The 19340-nt window shown below is 39.6% G+C and overlaps 1 protein-coding gene across 1 annotated transcript in view; it reads right to left on the bottom strand.

Moving 5' to 3' along the window:
• The window catches only part of PREX2 (phosphatidylinositol-3,4,5-trisphosphate dependent Rac exchange factor 2), a 294556-nt gene that overhangs the window by 199135 nt on the left and 76081 nt on the right, over positions 1-19340 (bottom strand). The window contains exons 4-6 of the mRNA XM_068983504.1: positions 17998-18102; positions 12608-12709; positions 9254-9415 (exon numbers count right to left, since the gene is read on the bottom strand). Of these exons, the coding sequence (XP_068839605.1) occupies positions 9254-9415; positions 12608-12709; positions 17998-18102 (369 nt within the window). The remainder of the gene's footprint in view (positions 1-9253; positions 9416-12607; positions 12710-17997; positions 18103-19340) is intronic.

The following is a 19340-nucleotide window of genomic DNA, read 5'->3' as shown; positions in this document are numbered from 1 at the left end:
TGATGCTTTTGAACTGTGGTGTTGAAGACTCTTGAGTGTCCCTTGGACTGCGAGGAGATCCAACCAGTCCATTCTGAAGGAGATCAGTCCTGGGTGTTCTTTGGAAGGAATGATGCTAAAGCTAAACTCCAGTACTTTGGCCACCTCATGCAAAGAGTTGATTCATTGGAAAAAACTCTGATGCTGGGAGGGATTGGGGACAGAGGATGAGATGGCTGGATGGTATCACCGACTCGATGGACGTGAGTTTGAGTGAACTCCGGGAGTTGGTGACGGACAAGGAGGCTTGGCATGCTGCTCTTCATGGGGTCACAAAGAGTCGGTCATGACTGAGCAACTGAACTGAACTGAACTGAACTGAACTGAACTTTGGATGCAGAACCCGGAATACAGAAAGCCAACTGTCTCCACTTCTAGGATAGAGAGGAAGATAAAAGAAGAGATAAAAGGGAAAAAATCTATTTAAAGAGAGCAACCTTCCATAAAACCTTTCACCACAGTTATTAAAAGATGCACTGGCACACTCATTCATTGAATAAACCCTTACTGAGTGCCCGTGAAGGTCATATGATCAGCAACAAAACTGATTCTTAACATAAGTGCTAATCATGGGAGGATGAGAGGAGGAAGCACAAGAGAGAAGGAGCCTGGGTCCCTGAACCATCAACAAAGGGAAACTGCCCACTGGGCAGAACCCACACATGAGTGTCATGTGAACTGATCAGAAATGTCTATTTTGAGCCATTGGACTTCCCCAGTGTCTCAGTAATAAAGAATCTACCTGTGATGTAGGGGCCACAGCAGACACTGGTTCAATCCCTGGGTCAGGAAGGTCCCATGGTGGAGGACATGGCAACCCACTCCAGTATTACTGCCTGGAGAATGCCATGGACAGAGGAGCCCAGTGGGCTATAGTCCAAGAGGTCACAAAGAGTTGGACATGACTGAAGCGACTTAGCAGGTCATAAGTGTTGTAATCTATTTGTTTCTACAAACTAAACTAGCATAACTAACTTGTTGAGTCACTGAGTTGGAACAAAACAAAAGGGGGGGAACTTTTCAGTAGAGCTCTGTTAAGTGTGCTCTTAAAAATACTTCTGTTTTAAATATGTCTGGTCTTTTTTGATATTTAAAACTGAGAACATCAATATTAATTTCATATTTGCATATTAACAATGAATATTTTCTGATTAATATTAAAATTTTAAATTAAAATAACTCATATAACCATAATAAGAAACTTCCCCAAAGAGAAGTTAATTAAGACAGTGTCACTGCATTAGTCTGGATATCTATATTACAAACACATTTTACATTTGAAATACTTCCCTCTCTCCCTTCGTCATAAGGGAAGAAATGGAGATCTGTCAAACATTCACACAATTTCATATATTTTGCCATGTGATAATTAAGCAAAAACTGTCATCAAATGTAAACATCAATCTCAATTGCAGTGGCAATGACATCTAATTTATAGTGAATACATCTCTCCCTTAGGAAAAAAAATTAGAATGGCATTTAAGATGTAAAAAAGGAAACATCACATTGATTCTTGCACAAGGGACCTAAATAACACTATGCAAAGTGGCTTTATCAATAGCAATTTTATAAATGGTACAAAACACTTCACTTTAGATTATTCCATACAGTAGTCCATAAGTACCAAGGCAGGAAGATAATCTATTACATTATTAAAGGGTTACTCTAAGTATTATACTAATTTGCATATTAACCAGTCTTCCAAGTAGTTTCCCAGGTTAAATATGTATGTATTTATTTATAGATGTATTCCTAAATGAATTAAATACTAAAAATACATTTTCTGACTTGTTTGTGGTGATTATCTTTATTAATAAATATAAGGAAAATTTAATGTGAATTTGAGCTAACTATAATCCATCCTCTTATACAGCCTCAGGGTAGATATTGTCCAAGCACTGAAGAACTCATGGGACCAATGTGCAAAATAGAAAATGGATCTATTACTTGTGATGATAACTGACATACACTCTGAATGGTCCCATGAGTAAGGCCAACACAATCTCTCTTTGTAAATGTAACTTATTTGGAAAGCCAAACATAATCAGAAAGGATCTCAGTGAGCTGAATTTCAGGGGAGTTAGTAAGCACTGGGCTGAAATGTGTTGAAAGTGAAAGAGTTAGTCATTCAGCCGTGTCTGACTCTTTGCAACCCCATGGACTCTAGCCCGCCCGGCTCCTCCTTCCAGGGGATTCTCCAGGCAAGAATACTGGAATAGGTTGTCACTTCCTACTCCAGGAGATCTTCCTGATCCAGGGACTGAATCCATGAATCTTGTGTCTCCTGCAATGGCACGTGGATTCTTTACCACTGGCGGCATCTGGAAAGCCCCTTTCATCATGAAATGTCCTCCAAAATCTGAACATAGCTAAGATATTCCTTCTGCCTTCTGGGTTCTGTTAGACCATTGCCTTTTGATGATATGAATTGACTTCAGAAACCTGGAAGATCCTATTTCTCCTCTGGACCTTCTCTTTATCAATACCTTGTCAGGGTTTCCCATAACATGAACACCTCCAAAAGTGAATACAACCATTTGGATTGAGCTGGCAAGTGAAGAATATAGGCATGATATTATTATTTCTCCAGTCCCTTACAACACATTCCCTGGTGGCTTAGATGGTAAAGAATCCTCCTGCAATGCAGGAGAGCTGAGTTTGATCCCTGGGTTGGGAAGATCCCCTGGAGGAGGGCGTGGCAACCCACTCCAGTATTCTTGCCTGGAGAATCCCCATGGACAAAGGAGCTTAGCAGGCTACAGTCCATGGGGTTGCAGAGTTGGACATGACTAAGCAACTAAGCACAAGATTTTATTAGCACATCTATGGTAACCCCATGTTACATCTCATTCTAAGTTCCCCTAGGTCTTTCTCCTCTACCCTATACTTGGATATTTAGACTTTTTGATTCAGTTAATCCAGACTGACATCATAACAAGCTCTCAAACCTCTCACTAATATGCATTATATTGAAGGCATCACCATAAATTCCCATCAGCTCCCAATCAAAAATCAGAATAAGATGAATTGACCTCTTCGAAGTCAACACTTCTTTCCATAAGTGACTCAAAGCATCTGCTTAATTATCAATTAATGAAGTTTATGGGGGTAAGGACATCAAACCCAACCACCCACAGTTTCTAGAATTCCTGTTATGCTTCATAGAGTATCTTACAATATATACATATCACCAAAAGAGACAAAGTTTATCTCACAATATACACATAAAGCACATTTTACTAAATCCTATTGAGACAGTTTTATTACTGAGGTGATATGTCTTTAATATTTAACAGCAGAATTTAGGAATTAGTACAGTATTACCTTTCTTATCTTCTACCATGGTAACCTCCTATCATCACATGAAATATTTTCTTGATAATTCAAATAATTCCTAGGAAAACCTTCATGCACTTAAAGGAATCTGTGTCAAAACACACAGATTTGTCTAAAAACCTCATTCAAAAAGAATGTCTTCTCTTTATACCAGATTCATCTTTTAGACGGGAAAAAAAAGGCCACTGTGCCTTTGACTTACTATGATTTAATCTGTGTATTATCTCCACGACAATTTTGGATAAAAATCATTAAAAATTATTGAAACACAGATACATAGAGTATTCTAAATACTGAAGAAAATTTGGCCAAGTGTAGATGTACTCTTGTGTAATCACAATATTCCTCTCACTTCAAATTCATCTGATCTGCAAGCAGACACTTAATAAATGTCTGTTTTTGAATAATGTTGTGTCATATTTTCCTCTCACTTATATAACATAATCTACCTTTCTCTGTAGCAGAAAAAACAAAAACTCACAGCTTTATCTTTGAAATGAATGAGGTTTATGATATTTTGAGAATGATGTGCAATTTCTTTTTCATTATCTGGAAATGGCAAGAGAGATACTAGGGTTAGGGATAAAGAAGCCAAGCTACAAAAATGAAATAGGATATGGTTAAAAGCATTGGCTTGCCAGGAAACACTCATCAGCCCTAGAGTCCATCAAAATGAGGATGTCAAACAAATGAGCTAGAAAGCAAAAAGTGTGGAAGTAATAAAACAAGCGAGGCAGGTCGTCAGAAAAGAACAAAGTTTCTAGGACAATGGTGCTCAAATTTCAGAGTTAAGAAGACACACCTGATAGGACTATTAACATTTCTAGGTTCCCTGGCACTATCCCCACAGAGAGTGCGTCTGGGTAAGTCCTGGACCATTCAGTAGGTTCTGATGCATTGTGGTGTTCCGTCAACACTTGAAGTCACACCGCTTTGGAAGCCTGAGCTCAAGTGCCTAGAACAGCAACTCTGCTGACATGGGGATAAAAGTGAGTATAGGGCCTGCTCTATGAGACCTCTAGGTGAGCAGTAGTCCCAACTGCTTCTCAGAGCCCAGGACAGAAGAGGAGTTTAATCATACGTTCCATGGTCACAGTTACACCTATGCTACGGTTCATCATCACTGAATATTCATTAAAATCTGCATAACGTTATTTTGGGGCTTTCCTCATAACTCACTCAGTAAAGAATCTACCTGTAATGCAGGAGACCCCAGTTCGATCTCTGGGTTGGGAAGATCCCCTGGAGGAGGAACTAGCAACACACTCCAGTATTCTTGCCTGGAGAATCCCATGGACAGAGGAGCCTGGTGGGCCACCGTCTATGGGGTCGCAAGAGTCAGACAGGATAGCAACTAAACCACCACCAATGTTATTTTGGGCTTCCCGTGTGGCGCTAGTGGTAAAGAACCTGCCAGCCAATACAGGAGACATAAGACATAGGGCTTTATCCCTGGATAGGGAATACCCCCCAGGAAGAGGGCATGGCAACCCACTCCAGTATTCTTGCCTGGAGAATCCCATGGACAAAGGAGCCTGGTGGGCTACAGCCCATGGGGTCCAAAGAGTCAGACACAACTCAGTGACTAACATTTAAGCTATATAGTCCTCATTTTTTAAAATCTGTGTAATGGGGGTGACATCAGTAAACTGTTAAAAGAGACCAAGATTGTCTACAATGGAATATCAGTTTTTCCCCAAAAGGAAGTTGGCTGATGGACAATTAAGGGCCCTTGCCCTCCCTTGAGCAAATTTACCCAAGTAAGATTATTTGAATCTTGGATTTTTATCTTGAATCTTGAATGGAGCAACATAGAATGGAAAAATTATTAGAACTTATCCCTGATACTGGGAAAGACTGATGCAAGAAAAGGGGGCAACACAGGATGAGGTGGTTGGATGGCATCACTGCTTCAGTGGACACGAGTTTGAGCAAACTCTGGGAGATGGTGAAGGACAGAGAAGTCTGGCGTCCTGCAGTCCATGGGGTCACAAAGAGTCAGACACAACTGAGCGACGGAACAACAAACAACCCATTCTAGCTAGGGCACTAATGACTGTCAAAGAGCTTCAGCTGACTAGACAGCATTTCGAGCCTGAGAGGGAAGCTCTTCTATTTATTTCATGAACTATTCAATATCTTTTAAATTAAATTTCCTTTCATTTCTGTTGCTTGGGACCATATAACTTAAGTAAGATAACCCTTTCAGTAGTTAGGTGCATAAATTAGACAAATGAAGGGGATTTCTTAAGGGTAAAATCTAACGACTGAACCAAAGCTTTAAAATATTACCTCTCTCATCTGTAGAGCATTTCATACGGTTCAAAGTACTTTCCACTTATTTCATTTACCCCTGTAATAACCAAAACTGTATGTTGAAGAGATCTGGTGCTTTATTCACAAACTAAAGTTCAGAGTACAGACTGGAAACCAAATCTGCTCGAAAGTTTTTTATTATGTCATGTAACTTGAGAACAATAAATCTCCATTGATTGTTTACTTAAATTCAACATAAAAGAATGTAAGGACAATTTAATGGTACAAAACACTGGAGAGACAAGTTACACCTGAGATTTTAATGCCCTTCATTTGATGAATGGGGAAATAAGACCCTGAATATTTAAGGGATCTACTTGAAATATAACAATAATTCACCGAAAGCAGAAATAATGCATACTATGGTATACCAGGTTAAGATTCCACTGAAGAAAATTTTAGTTACTGGAGCAAGAGTGTCATCTCTAAGACAGTCTGCATGGTCTGCAGGAGCCCCTGGAAGGACTCAGAGCTGCTGCCGTTGCTGTTCAGTCGTTCAGTTGCACCCACCTCTTTGCGACCCCATGGACTGCAGCATGCCAGGCTTCCCTGTCCTTCACTCTCCCAGAGTTTGCTCAAACTCCTGGCCATTAAGTCAGTGATGCCTTCCAACCATCTCATCCTCTGCCATCCCCTTCTCCTCCTGCCCTCAATCTCTCCCAGCATCGGGCTCTTTCCCAGTGAGTCAGCTGTTTGCATCAGGTGGCCAAAGTATTGGTGCTTCACCTTCAGCATCAGTCCTTCCAATGAATAGTCAGGGTTGATTTCCTTTAGGATTGACTGCTTTGATCTCCTTGCTGTCCAAGGGACTCTCAAGAGTCTTCTGCAGCACCGCAGTTCAAAAGCATCAATTCTTCGGTGCTCAGCCTTCTTTATAATCCAACAATAGCTGTTACTCAACATTAGCTCAAGGCTCCTAATGTCCAAAATTCTTGAAGGAACTCTCTGTTTTGTAACTGTCATGCCATCAGTCATCTGTTCTTGGTCTTGTCTTAACCCCATGAAAGTCACTCTGAACTCATAAAGCTGTCTGTAAGCTGAGCAAAAATCCCTTTTAGCAACTCAAAGAAAGCCCTAAGCATTCCAACTCCCTTATCAGGGCCTGAATTCATCCTCCATGACTGTGTCCCTTTGTTTTCTGAGCCTCTGGAGTCTCACCAGATTGTAGTTTCTCTTTAACTTCTCAGAAGGGACAAGGCTTGAATACTGTAAAGCTTCCCCCATGCTCTCAACATGGTGAACTGAGGTATGCAATGAGGTACTTGGTACAAGTTTCCAACCAACTGGCTGGGCCCTGCTCCAGACAGCATTCCCTCTAAAGTCCTAAAACTCTCACATCACTGTATGGCTGTGTCTTAGGCAATCATTTTCAAATCTGACTCAAGGAGACTTCATCTTGCCACTCTTTTTGGAACTGACACTCATCTTCTCTGCCCTGTACCTGGAACTGTGGTCACATCAGATTTGCTCCCACCAGTTTCCTCTGTCCCCCGGTTCCATTTGTCTCTCCCACTCTAAGTTCTATAAGTCCACCGAAGAGGGTGAGGATGGGACAGCCACTGTTGAGGCTACAAAGGACACAGTATGGACCACACAGCCTTATTCCTTTGAGTAGTTAACTGGCCCTGAACAGTGCAAGAAATAGCAACACTTTTAAAGGAATCTCTCATTTCTGAAGAGGCCCCAATTTTTAGGATACACAGGAAGAAGAAACAAAATTATGACAGATTCCATTTCCCGAGAGAACCGAAAAGAGTCTCGTGAAGGTTTTATTTTGGTCAAAGTCCTGGCAGAAGTCACTGACAAATCCTGCAGTTCAAAGCAAGTTTGGTGTTTCTTCCAATGTTTGAGTGACAACAGAATGGCAAAGCAAACTTTCCTCCATTTTTCTCAACCCAGCAGGACGATTGTTTTCAAGAAAGGAATTATCGTCATGAATCAACTGTAAAATACACAACCATTTAAACTGATTGAAATAAGTAGCATTCATGCTGAAATAAGAGTGACCCTGAATACTTGAAATGAAAGAATACAGACAAGGAAGAAGAGAAATCAGATCCCAGTTAGCATTTTTAAAGATTCATGGTGAACAATAGACAAATAGGAGCATTCCCTGGGGTCAGTGTTTGAGGTTTCTTTGCAAATCTGAAAGGATATAGGTTAGGTCTAAATGGAAACCAACAAATGGAAGATAAAAAACAAATTAGTTAATTATAAAGCCCTAAAGATAAAAAGAACCCCCTTGGATTTGTGTGATAATATTGGTTTGCGAACATTTTGAATCTTTTTACACTTTAAAAATATTATCTCAATTGCTTACTTTACAACAATAAGAAATTATCCTAGTTGAAAGCTCTTGATCATCTAAATTAAGTCAATTTAAAGAAAAAAATTTAGTTTATTCTTTTGCTGTTGTTGTTGTTGAGTTGCTAAGTTGTGTGCAACTCTTTTGCAACCCCAGTGACTGTAGCCCACCAGGCTCCTCTGTCCATGGAATGCACCAGACAAGAATACTGGAGTGGGTAGCCATTCCCTTCTCCAGGGGATCTTCCCAAACCAGGGATCAAACCTGTGTCTCCTATGTCTCTTGGATTGGCAGGCAGATTCTTACCACTGAACCACCAGGAAAGCCCAGTTTATTATAGTTTATTATAGTGCTAAAGTAATATATGGGCTCTCCTTGGTGGCTCAGATGGTAAAAAACCCACCTGCAATGCAGGGGACCCATGTTTGATCCCTGGGTAGTAAAGATTCCCTGGAGAAAGGAATGGTTATCCACTCCAGTATTCTTGCATGGAAAATCCCATGAACAGAGGAACCTGGTGGGCTATGGTCCATGAGGTCACAAAAAGTCAGACACAACTGAGCGAATAAGCACACAAAGTAATACAGAGCTCCAGCTGCATGAACTAACTGACAACCCAAATTACTACAGTTGCAAACGTATTACAGATTCTGAATATCACTCTTCATTGGCTTTTTTGTCATTTCAAAAAGTCTTTCTTTAGTGAATCATGAAACCATAAAATTTGTCATCTCAAGTGCACCTTAAAAATCATGTCTCAAAAAAAAAAAAAAATCATGTCTCAGCCAGTTCCTTCATCTTTGAAATGAAGAAATTCAAATTTAGAGAGATGAAATAGAATAACATTCACCATGAAATACCTAGTTTAGAGTCTGAAAATAATAATATCAGGGCACAGGTTTGGAATCTTTCTCTCTCCAGGACTCAGGCTATGGTTATGGACAACTACCCGAAGTTAAGACTGGAAAAAGGATTATCACACTGCACAAACACTGAGCTATCAAAGTTTATCATATACACCATTGTGATCGGCTCTATTGCAAAGCTTTCAGGTTGAAGTAAAATCAATTAACCACCCCTTGAAAGATATTTAAAAAGAATAATGACAGCACTTTTTGGAAATAGTTAGAGCCCTCTACCATTGTCTAGAAAAAGGACCATTTATGATTCAGTCCCATCCAATGCCAGTAATACTACGCACAGCATAAGACATAACAAAACTATTTTAAGATCAATTGTTGAGTCGGATGACTGTACCTCCCAGCCTTCAATATGAGACTGCCACTCCTCTAAAACTTCCAACTTTTCCATCTGTCTCTTGGCCTCGTTGATGTTGGAACAGACGGCTTTCATGGCTTGGAGAGCTTCCATGAGTGCTGCATAGTCACTGTGTTTCCTTGGAGTCCGCTTAAGCAACTCCTGTTTATACACAAAAAACAAACCGCCCTTTGATCTTCAGCTTTCTGGGACAGCAGGTTCAGACTGACCAGGAAATGAAAACTGCAAGAATCGTGAGAGCCACTTTCAGAAGTGACATCACAAACTCCACCAAGATCAAGACCCAAAAAAAAAAACCACTGAATGAATAAGCGTCACCACCTGCATACACCACAGTCACTTTAACTTTTCTCTTAAAATGATGTTGTTTTTAAAAATGAAATTAGATATCTCCTTTCAAACTATCAAATATCTCAACCTACAGCATGTAATTTTTTAATATGATTTATAAGTTTTTATAATTTTTATGTTTGACTTGCGCTCCAAAATGAGGACTTCTTTATATGTTGATTTCATTTCTTTAGTGTTTAAAAGAAGGGTAAACCATCAAACGAATATGTCCTATAATTTAAAAAATAATTTAAGTCCCTCACTAACACTTTTTGAGAAACTATAAAAAAGTGTCATAAATAAAGCAAATTTCTAAAATGTCTTATATCTAGTAAAAAAAGTAATTTATAAATTCCACAATATTCCATCATTAAAGGAGCAGTTTATGCTGTTTTTGCCAACAACTTGGTTGTTTCTCTCTTAGTTTATTCTCTACAATGAATTCTATATACCCTTCAATAGCTTTTTCCTTTTTTTCTTTTACTTTTTCTTTTTCTTTTTTTTCCATTCAGGATATCAGACTAATCTTTAATCTTATAAAAGGTCTTATTTAGAAGCACAAAATTAAACATCTTCACCCACTGTCTAGACAGCTGTGACCACATTGCTTTTTAATTAGTCATTTGTTTCCTTACAACAGTTGCCATCATCATGTAACTAACACAATTAGAGAAATCTGGAGGCAAATCTTGAAGAGAATTTTCTAAATTCTTAACACAGTGGGAAAATATGCAGTTGTTATGCTCTCTAGATGTTCTTTATTGTTGACAATTCTGCCATCAACTTTGACCCTGCATTCAAAATATTCACACTCTGTTTGACAGAACCAGCACCAAAAGGATCCACATTACTTCACTGCCAAGGTCAGGTTTAAAAAGTTATGCTGGATCACAAATCCATAAAAGAGAGATGCAGGCTTCTCCAGAAACCCTCAAGTCTTAGAGTTACTTGTAAATTATGTGAAGTGGTGAAAGCAGTCTATGGGCTATGACTGGGGGCTCCCATGGGCCTGTGCCAAGTGGGTATCTCTGGAGTTGAGACATGAATTTAGATACTGTGAGACAGCAAAAGAAATGACCAGTAATAATCTGTCAGTTACTGGCTATGCACCCTGTGCTGTTTGGCCAACCCAGTAAGTTCAAGTTCTATAAATAAGACCAAGGTATCTTTTCTTTAAAACACTGCCTAATCCCCTAATGTTTTCTAATGAATAAATAAAAACCATCCCAAATTAAACAGAATACCAGCTCAGTTTTTCAGTTGATGGTACAATGGAGAAAAATATCAATACCAATATATATACTGCACAAGTAGTTTTCTCCTGTTTATCTGTGAAGATAATTTTTCAGAAAGCAAAAAGATGTCATTTCTCCAAGACCTGAAGATGCTCTGAATTGACCTTTCTTCCCAAAGCAAGGATATGTCCATGTTCCTATCTCTGAGGTCACCTGAGATCATCCTTGGTCAGAAATAAGTTGATTTAGAACAACCACTTGACTTGATATCTTTCTTTTAATATCACCATCCCTTCTGATTCTTAAAACAAATCCTCGGGATTCCAAAACCAGGAATAGGAATAACAGGAGTAATGAGAATGCATGCAAATTTGTCACCAAATCAGAGGTCAGAAGGGACTACCAGAAAGATGGGAGTCACCTCTGCATCAACCCTGTATACTCCCTGAAGACGGTGCCACAGTTCTACAGACCTAGACATCCCCGTGCTAGCTTCTCTCGATGTGAGCTAACCAAGCGATTTACACTTGTTTCCTTTCAATAAGAAATCCTTTTCAAAGAAAATTTTCATGTATGCAACTGACAAAAACTATAATGAAAAAATGTATTTATAGTTCAAATTCATAACATCTATTTCTCAAAAAGTAAATCAATTAAGAATACCAGTTAGTATGCCCATAGGATTTCTGAGTTTGTTTTTTAATTTAGATACTAAGAAGTAGTTAATATATTAAAATAAATCAGAATCAAATACACATGAGTAATAACGGCTAACATTTATGGAGTGCATACTATGCTAAATGATTTGTATAAAATAGCTTAATCAATTATTAGGTACTCCTTTATGTATATGAATATATATTTATGTATATCTGTGTATACATAGATATACATATATACATATATGTATACATAGATATACATACATTACACATTCTTTTAGGTATTTATTATAATTTCATATCGTCATCATTATTTCTGTTTCATACATGAAACCCATGCCTTTAAGAGGTTAGATTACAATCTCACTCATGCAGCTAGTAAGCAGAAGGCGTAGGACTTGAACTCAGAACTGACTATTCAGATGCCACATTTCCAAAAAAATTCCTTTCCAGAATTACTATTCTAATCTATTCATATATCCTTATATTATGAGCAATATTTAGTACATTACAATGTGTTTTCCATAATAAAACTTTTGATCATTTGTAATGAGGCCATGGATCTACGATCATAGGCATTTCCTGTCTTCCAGAGGCAGAGTTTTCTTATAACTGTCCTTCCATGTTCTATCATTTATTATTCCATGTGACCCACTCCATTACTTGTAATAATGACTGAAAAAACAGGCTCTGAGATTATGTAACTTAGCCTTAACTTTATTAGCATCAAGAAGTCACCAATGGTTGAGGAAAGGGAAAAAAAAAATACACCAACAGCAGGTTTACTGAAGCTAAAATAAAGTGCTATATAAACTGGTCATATGTACTTAATGGGATTTATCTTGAAACTAATGTGTTTATCCTAAAGGTAACTCAAACAAGTATTGTTTTTTTATGAAGAGCACAAAAAGTCTCTATTCCCAGACATTTGTTCCCTACTCTCTAAATAAATTAGTGACAAAATAGCTTTTTTTTCCCAATAACTTTATTTGTCTTTTCTTTAGAATGTCAGACTATTTAAAAATTTTTTTTATTTTTAAAAAGATCATCAGCAAAAATATACAGGTACAAGGGAAATGCAACAATGAAGAAAACACAAAAAGTACCTTCAAAAGTAGAGGGTATTTGCATATTCTTTGTATTGGCGTTACCAAGTATCCTTCCAGAGGGACATCTGTGTTCTTCCGTCCTCCGAGCAGCATGCAGTTCTGGGGTGGAAGTACAGACAACGAGTTATATTTTTAAGCCTGATTCTCTCATAAACTTGTCTGTTGAAAACTTGTGAAAGCATGTCTCTGCATAACTTCTGTCTCTGAGAAATGTATGTGTGTGTGCGCTCAGTCATGTCTGACTCTTTGTGACCCCATGGATGGTAGCCCACCAGACTCTTCTGTCCATGGGATTCTCTAGGCAAGAATGCTGGAGTGGGTTGGCATACCCTCCTCCAGAGGATCTTCCCGACCCAGGGATTGAACTCACATCTCCTGTGTTGCAGTCAGATTCTTTACCACTGAGCCACTGGGGAAGCCCGAGAAAAGCACATTTAGTTTCAAATAAAATTTTCAGGAGAGAAAGGAAATAATTTTGCATTTCAGATTAGAGACCAAAATGTGGTTTTCAGTCTTTATGTTGAAAATGAATTCACATATATCTACCTGAGTATGAAGTCTGAGGAAGAAGACAGAAAGTGAAAGATGGAGGAATGAATTAATGGAGAGATGTTGAGTGGATGGATGGATGGATGGATGGATGTACTGATGGATGGATGTGCTGACAGATGAATAAACAGATGCACACGTACATATACACATCATGCTTGGGGAGAGGTGTAGTGATGCAAAGATCAGGCCTGGAGATGACTGGGTTCTCCCCATGCCCTGCCATTGGCAAGTAATGCAACTCAGACCAATTTCAAGGTTCTAATTTTCCTCTCTGTTAAACAGGCCAGTTTTAATCCAGTGATCTCTAAGCCACTTTGAACTGTAATACCTCACCAATGATACTGGACAGCCAGTCTCAGAGAAGGAGGTCAGATATGATCTCCACAGAGGCAAGATGAAAGGAGAAAACTCAAAGCCAGAAATCACAATGAAATGAAATGGAAGCAGCTTCCGTTTACAGAAAGTGACAGTCAAGAGAATCGATGCTGATAAAGACTTGATCCTCTTAAGCATTTCATCTTTATTCTGTGTTAAAGCTGCAGTGACAATATAAAAAAATTTTTTTTAATTGTTTTAATTTAAAAATTTTTTACAAACTTTTTTTGGCTGTGCCACAAGACTCATGAGATCTTAGTTCCCGGACCAGGGATTAAACCTGAGCCCTGGCAGTGAAAATGCCAATTCCTAACCACTGGACTGCCAGGGCATTCCCTAAAAAATAGTTTTGAAACTGGTGTCAAAACCTGTTTCTGCAGCACCTATCATGGTGACTGGCACAGAGAAAGCAGATAATAAATATTCAGCAAAGGAAGAAAAGGGCTCCTCAAGCATCATACTGATAATTTAATGACCTGTATACCACTATCTTTTAAAAGACAGTCTTACATTCAGCAAGAGGAGAGACTGAGTGCTGAGCAGGAAAGGAGATAAAAGGAACAATGATGGAAGCAGAACAACGTCACCCACCCCACCACCGCCCCCACTGCCTTGAGCAACCGAGTTCAGCTCCAGTCTGTGCAACTAACTGGGCAAAACCAGCTCCGTGACTTTCACTTCACCAGCAACCTTAGACAGAGCAGCAAATAAGTGTCCCATTCAAATCTGTTCTTTGGGGGTTTCAACCCCTATTGCAATCAGGTCATCAAGGTAACTCTTTCCACCTGTTATGGTACTATCCCCGGAGAAATCCTATGTATTAATAACATATCTACATACCATTCTACTTCCAGTGATGTTTCGGTGTTCCCGTAGAGTGAACACTCCTTATACATGCAGCCACCTCCTGTACCTAGCCCTGGGCTAAAGCACCCTAAGCAACTCATGACTGTCTAACTTGCTACTGGGGCTTCCCAGGTGGCTCAGTGGTAAAGAATTCACTTGCCAATGAAGGAGACACAAGAGACGTGTGTTCGATCTCTGGGTCAGGAAGATACCCTGGAGTAGGAAATGGCAACCTGCTCCAGTATTCTTTTCTGGAGAATTCCATGGACAGGGGAGCCTGGTGGGCTACAGTCCATGGGGCCACAGACAGAGACACAACTGAGTGATTAAGTAGCAGCAACCTGCTTTTCTTATCCATTAGTACTACATAGACTACAAACTCCTTTCCTAACAGCTGAGATTGGTTGTCATTTTTTCTTTTTAAAATTTTTATTGGAGTATAGCTGATGTACAATTTTGTATTAGTTCCCGCTGTACAGCAAAGTGAATCCATTATACATATACACGATCCACTCTTTTTCAGATTCTTTTCCCATATAGGTCATTACGGAGAACTAAGTGGAGTTCCCTGAGCTGTGCAGTAAGTCCTTATTAGACTGGCTTGTGAGAGTCACCTCTCTACTTATGTAGACAGAAAATATATTTCCTAAATAAGCTCCCAGAAAGTGGAAAGTGGAGTCACTCAGTCGTGTCCGACTCTTTGTGACCCCATGGACTGTAGCCTACCAGGCTCCTCCATCCATGGGATTTTCCAGGCAATAGTACTGGAGTGGATAGCCATTTACTTCTCCAGGGGATCTTCCTGACCCAGGGATCAAACCCAGGTCTCCCGCATCATAGACAGATGCTTTACCATCTGAGCCACCCCAGAGAGTCCGCCAATCCTAAAAACTTACTCAGGTGATGGCATATGCAAGTACCCAAAATTATAACATCATCATCCCATATCTGTAAACCCTTAATATTTTCCAAAGGGTGATTGCTATTATCCCTATTTAATAAGTAAGGAAAATGACACCAGAGATGTAGTGAATTTCCTAAAGTCATCCAGATAATTAGGGTCCACTTGGTGCCAAGGCAAGAACTAGCAAAGCCAGGGTCTTCCTAACAGCAGCACCTAGGACTTTGGATATGTAGCAGAGGCCTAGCTCTGCTGAGAACAGAGTGCCCTGCGGGGGACAGCAGAGTTGTGAGACTTCACAGGGAGCCCCATTAGTCCAAAGGTGCAGGAACTTCCTCTGGCCATGTCAGAGAGAAGAGATTGGTAAATTCTTTTCCCCCAAACAACTGATGTGTGTCTGCATGCTAAGTCGCTTCAGCCATGTCCAACTCTTCACAACCCTATGGTCTGTAGCCCTCCAGGCCCCTCTGTCCATGGGATTCTCCAGGCAAGAATACTGGAGTGGGTTGCCATGCCCTCCTCCAGGGGATCTTCCCGACTCAGGGATGAAACCATCTCCTGTGTCTCCTGCACTGCAGGAGGATTCTTTTACCATTGAGCAACCAGGGAAGCCCAAAACAACTGTCATACTAAACTAAATTGTGGGTGGGGGGACAACAATTTCAGGACTCTGGAAACCAACTGAAGTCAACAAATTGAGAAGTGTTTATTCATGGAAAACTGCCGAACTTCAGGTAAGAACAGAGGACTTGGTGGCATTCTTGCCTGGGCTCTTCCCTTTCTTCCCCCACTTCCCCACCCCCGCCAAACAGGCTCATCCTCAGCTCATCCTGCATCGTGGCCCAGTCACAGCAGCGCTGGCTGCAAACCAGCTATCAGAGGGGACTGCAGAGGGCAAAATCCCACACCCAGGAGTGTTGGCAATGTAGCACACTGCCTAAGAAAAATGGGAACGCTCACAATTATGCTAGCCTGAGACTTCGGTCCTGCTTGGGGCAAACGTCAGACTGCGTACGTGCAGAGAAGAAATGAGATGATGGCCCCTTAAGAAGAAAAACCCAGGTCTGAGTTGGAAACTGCCTGCTCTGTGAATGTGTTCCCCGACACTCCCACACAGATCCAGATATCAGATGGATCGTGATGTTCAATTTACCTCTGACAAATTCCCAACTGACCACTAAGTTAAAAAATCAGAGGAGTGATGCCTAAAGGAAAACCTAAGTTATAAACAAAAACTGAGTGAAGTCGGCGGCAGCAGCTGCATATACAAAAGACTCAGATTCTCAAATTCAATCCAGGCAAGTTACTAAAAACAAAACAAACAAAAAAATAATAACCAGCCTCAGGGAAATAAGAATTCCTAAGTTAAGATGCATATTGTATTCCCTAGACAAATTATTAATAAAAGAAAAGACCTGAACATAAACCCTGTTTCAGCAATTCTACTCTAAGTATTTACCCAAGAGAATGAAAATGTATATCCACACACAGACTTGTACATGAATATTCATAATATTAGAACTGCCCAAAGTGGACATATCCTGACTTTACTAAGAAATCTTTCTCTCCGAAATGACTTCAAGGATCTTCAAGGCCCACCACTACCACAGTCAATTGTTGATCCATTATTCATAAACTGGCAAATGGATAAATAAAACACAATGGAATATTATTCAGCAATAACAATGAATGGAGTATGGATACATGTTATAACAAGGATGAACCTCAAAATCATTTTAGTCAGCAAAAGAAGCCAGGCATTACAAGATTGTATTGTACTGTATTCCATTTCTATGAAATCTCCAGAAAAGGCAAACCTAGAGAGATGGAGAGCAAATAGGTGACTGCCTAGAGCTAACAGTGGGAGTGGAAATGAGTTGTAAACAGGCATTTATTTTTCCTATTTTAGAGCCTGATCCAGGCTCTAAAACCGGATGGTGGAGATGGCCTCTCCAAAATATCACTGAATTCTATTTACAGTGAGGTTTTCACTGGCAATTATGATGTTTAAGTAACTGCCAAAATATGCATTTCTTTGTACTATCCTAAAGAAATTAAACACAGATTTCTCTCTTTTTATGAACGGTGAATGAAGAATATATATAGGAGAAAGGTCAGTCTTGAAAATTCTTTTCTACCATCCCCACAAAGTGTTTCCTTCCTGTCACTGCCCTACTTAGAGCTCTCTAAGCAGCAGGAAATGAAACTCTAGAGACTGGAGGGATATAAAAGCAATGGTGAACTCTGGCATAAACGTCTTCTCTTACTAAGACCCTGTGGTCTCATAACTCGTCAACCAGGAGGGGGCATGGCAGTGTTTCTCCATGAACAAGCTTCTCCCAGCTCTCGCTTCTTTTCATTTTATTCATTCATTTCATTTGTGTGTGTGTGTGTGTGTGTGTGTGTGTGATTTTAAGAGTATATATCAGAATGGCCAAAAAGTTCATTCAGGTTTTTTCCAGATGATATAACAGAAAACACTTAATAAACTTTTCAGCCAACTCAATTTATTACTATATACATTTACTGAAGTACAGTTGATTTACAGTCTCACTTCTTACATTTTTCAAAGGATTCTCTAGCTTCCTAGCAGGGATATGTTAAAAACAGATGTCACACAAGCAGTTCTAACACTACCCTGATGCTATTCCTTGGCTCTCAGTGGACCGATCAACAAATAACAGCGTATGGTGACACGTAAATATATACTTACCAGCAGAAACGTCCGGATTGTTCTTATTTTGTTAAGTTCAAAGAGCAATTTCTGTGCCTTCTCATGATTACTACAATATTCATCATAGATGCGAAACTTGTCTTTCTGTAAATTTAAAAATACATTAGAGTCATTTTATTAGCCATTTTGAAACATGAAGGGTGATGTTTATGAACAAACATTATTATTTACTACATTTCAAGAGCCATACTGTGTGTATATAGGAATATGTTTATTTCTTCTGACCCATGAAGGGATGGATCTAGGAAGGGGACAGACTTATATTCATAACAATCCAATATGATGTACACAATAAAAGGTAAATGAACCAAGTGGTAGCAGATTACAGACAAGAGAGCATTTAGCTTCACTGGGAGGGTTCAGTTACAGCTTTAGAAAAGATGTCATACCCAGGCAAGAGCAGGGAGATGAATCTACAATTCCCCAGCAGGGAGAGGGAAGAATGTAGTTTGGTGGAAGGAAAAGCTTGTGTCAGATCATAGAGGAATAGGACATAGTGTCCTGCAGGTCACATGCACCAATCTGGACAGTTTAAAAGGGGCACTGACAAAGCAGACAATATTCAGCAACAAGCAACTACGATAATGACAAACCTTGAAGATGTTACATCTGAAAGGTCATCTCAGAGAGACTTGTTTGCATATAAAAGTAACGAAATGCAGCTACTTTCAAATCGCTGTCATATTTATTATAATGGATTTACAAATCTTTGTAGCTCCGAAACACAAAACTAGGCCCACTGGGTGCAAACTGCAAAGGCCATGATGGGCAGTGACAGGCAGAGTCCGGATTAATATAGCGATTTTTCCAACGATTAGAGTTATCACTAAAAGTGATCAAGTAAAAGCAAGATGAACAATCTTCACAGGTGCTACAGAAAGAATACTTTCCTAAAAGGAGAAATGTCACACCACCCTGATCTCTAAGCTCTCTTCCATCTATAAGGTTTTCTACAAGTGACGATGATTAATATCTATCGAAGCGGTCCAAATAAAAGAGGAAGACACAGAAAAGGTAGTGATCAAAGAGTAGAAGAGAAGTGTGTCCTCTGAAATTTCTAAGACATGCATTTAGAAACACTGAGTGCTATTTTATACAGCCAGCAGAAAATTGATTGAATGACTTTATTTCAAGAGATGGTATGAACCAGAAGAAAACAAACTTCAGAAATAGTTCAGCTAAATTCGTGGCTGACAGATTCATAGTGTGTTACTGAGGAAATGGATGTCAGGGAGCAAGATTCCCATGTGCAACCCAGGACTCAGTAACCCAGCAACCACTCCAGCTGGCAGGAGATCTGCATTCTTTCATGAAGGGGAACA

The sequence above is a fragment of the Capricornis sumatraensis genome, chromosome 11 (genome assembly GCF_032405125.1).
Source record: "Capricornis sumatraensis isolate serow.1 chromosome 11, serow.2, whole genome shotgun sequence".
Lineage (NCBI taxonomy): Eukaryota > Metazoa > Chordata > Mammalia > Artiodactyla > Bovidae > Capricornis > Capricornis sumatraensis.
Note: the sequence above shows the minus strand (reverse complement) of the source record. Positions and strands in the feature narration are given on the sequence as shown.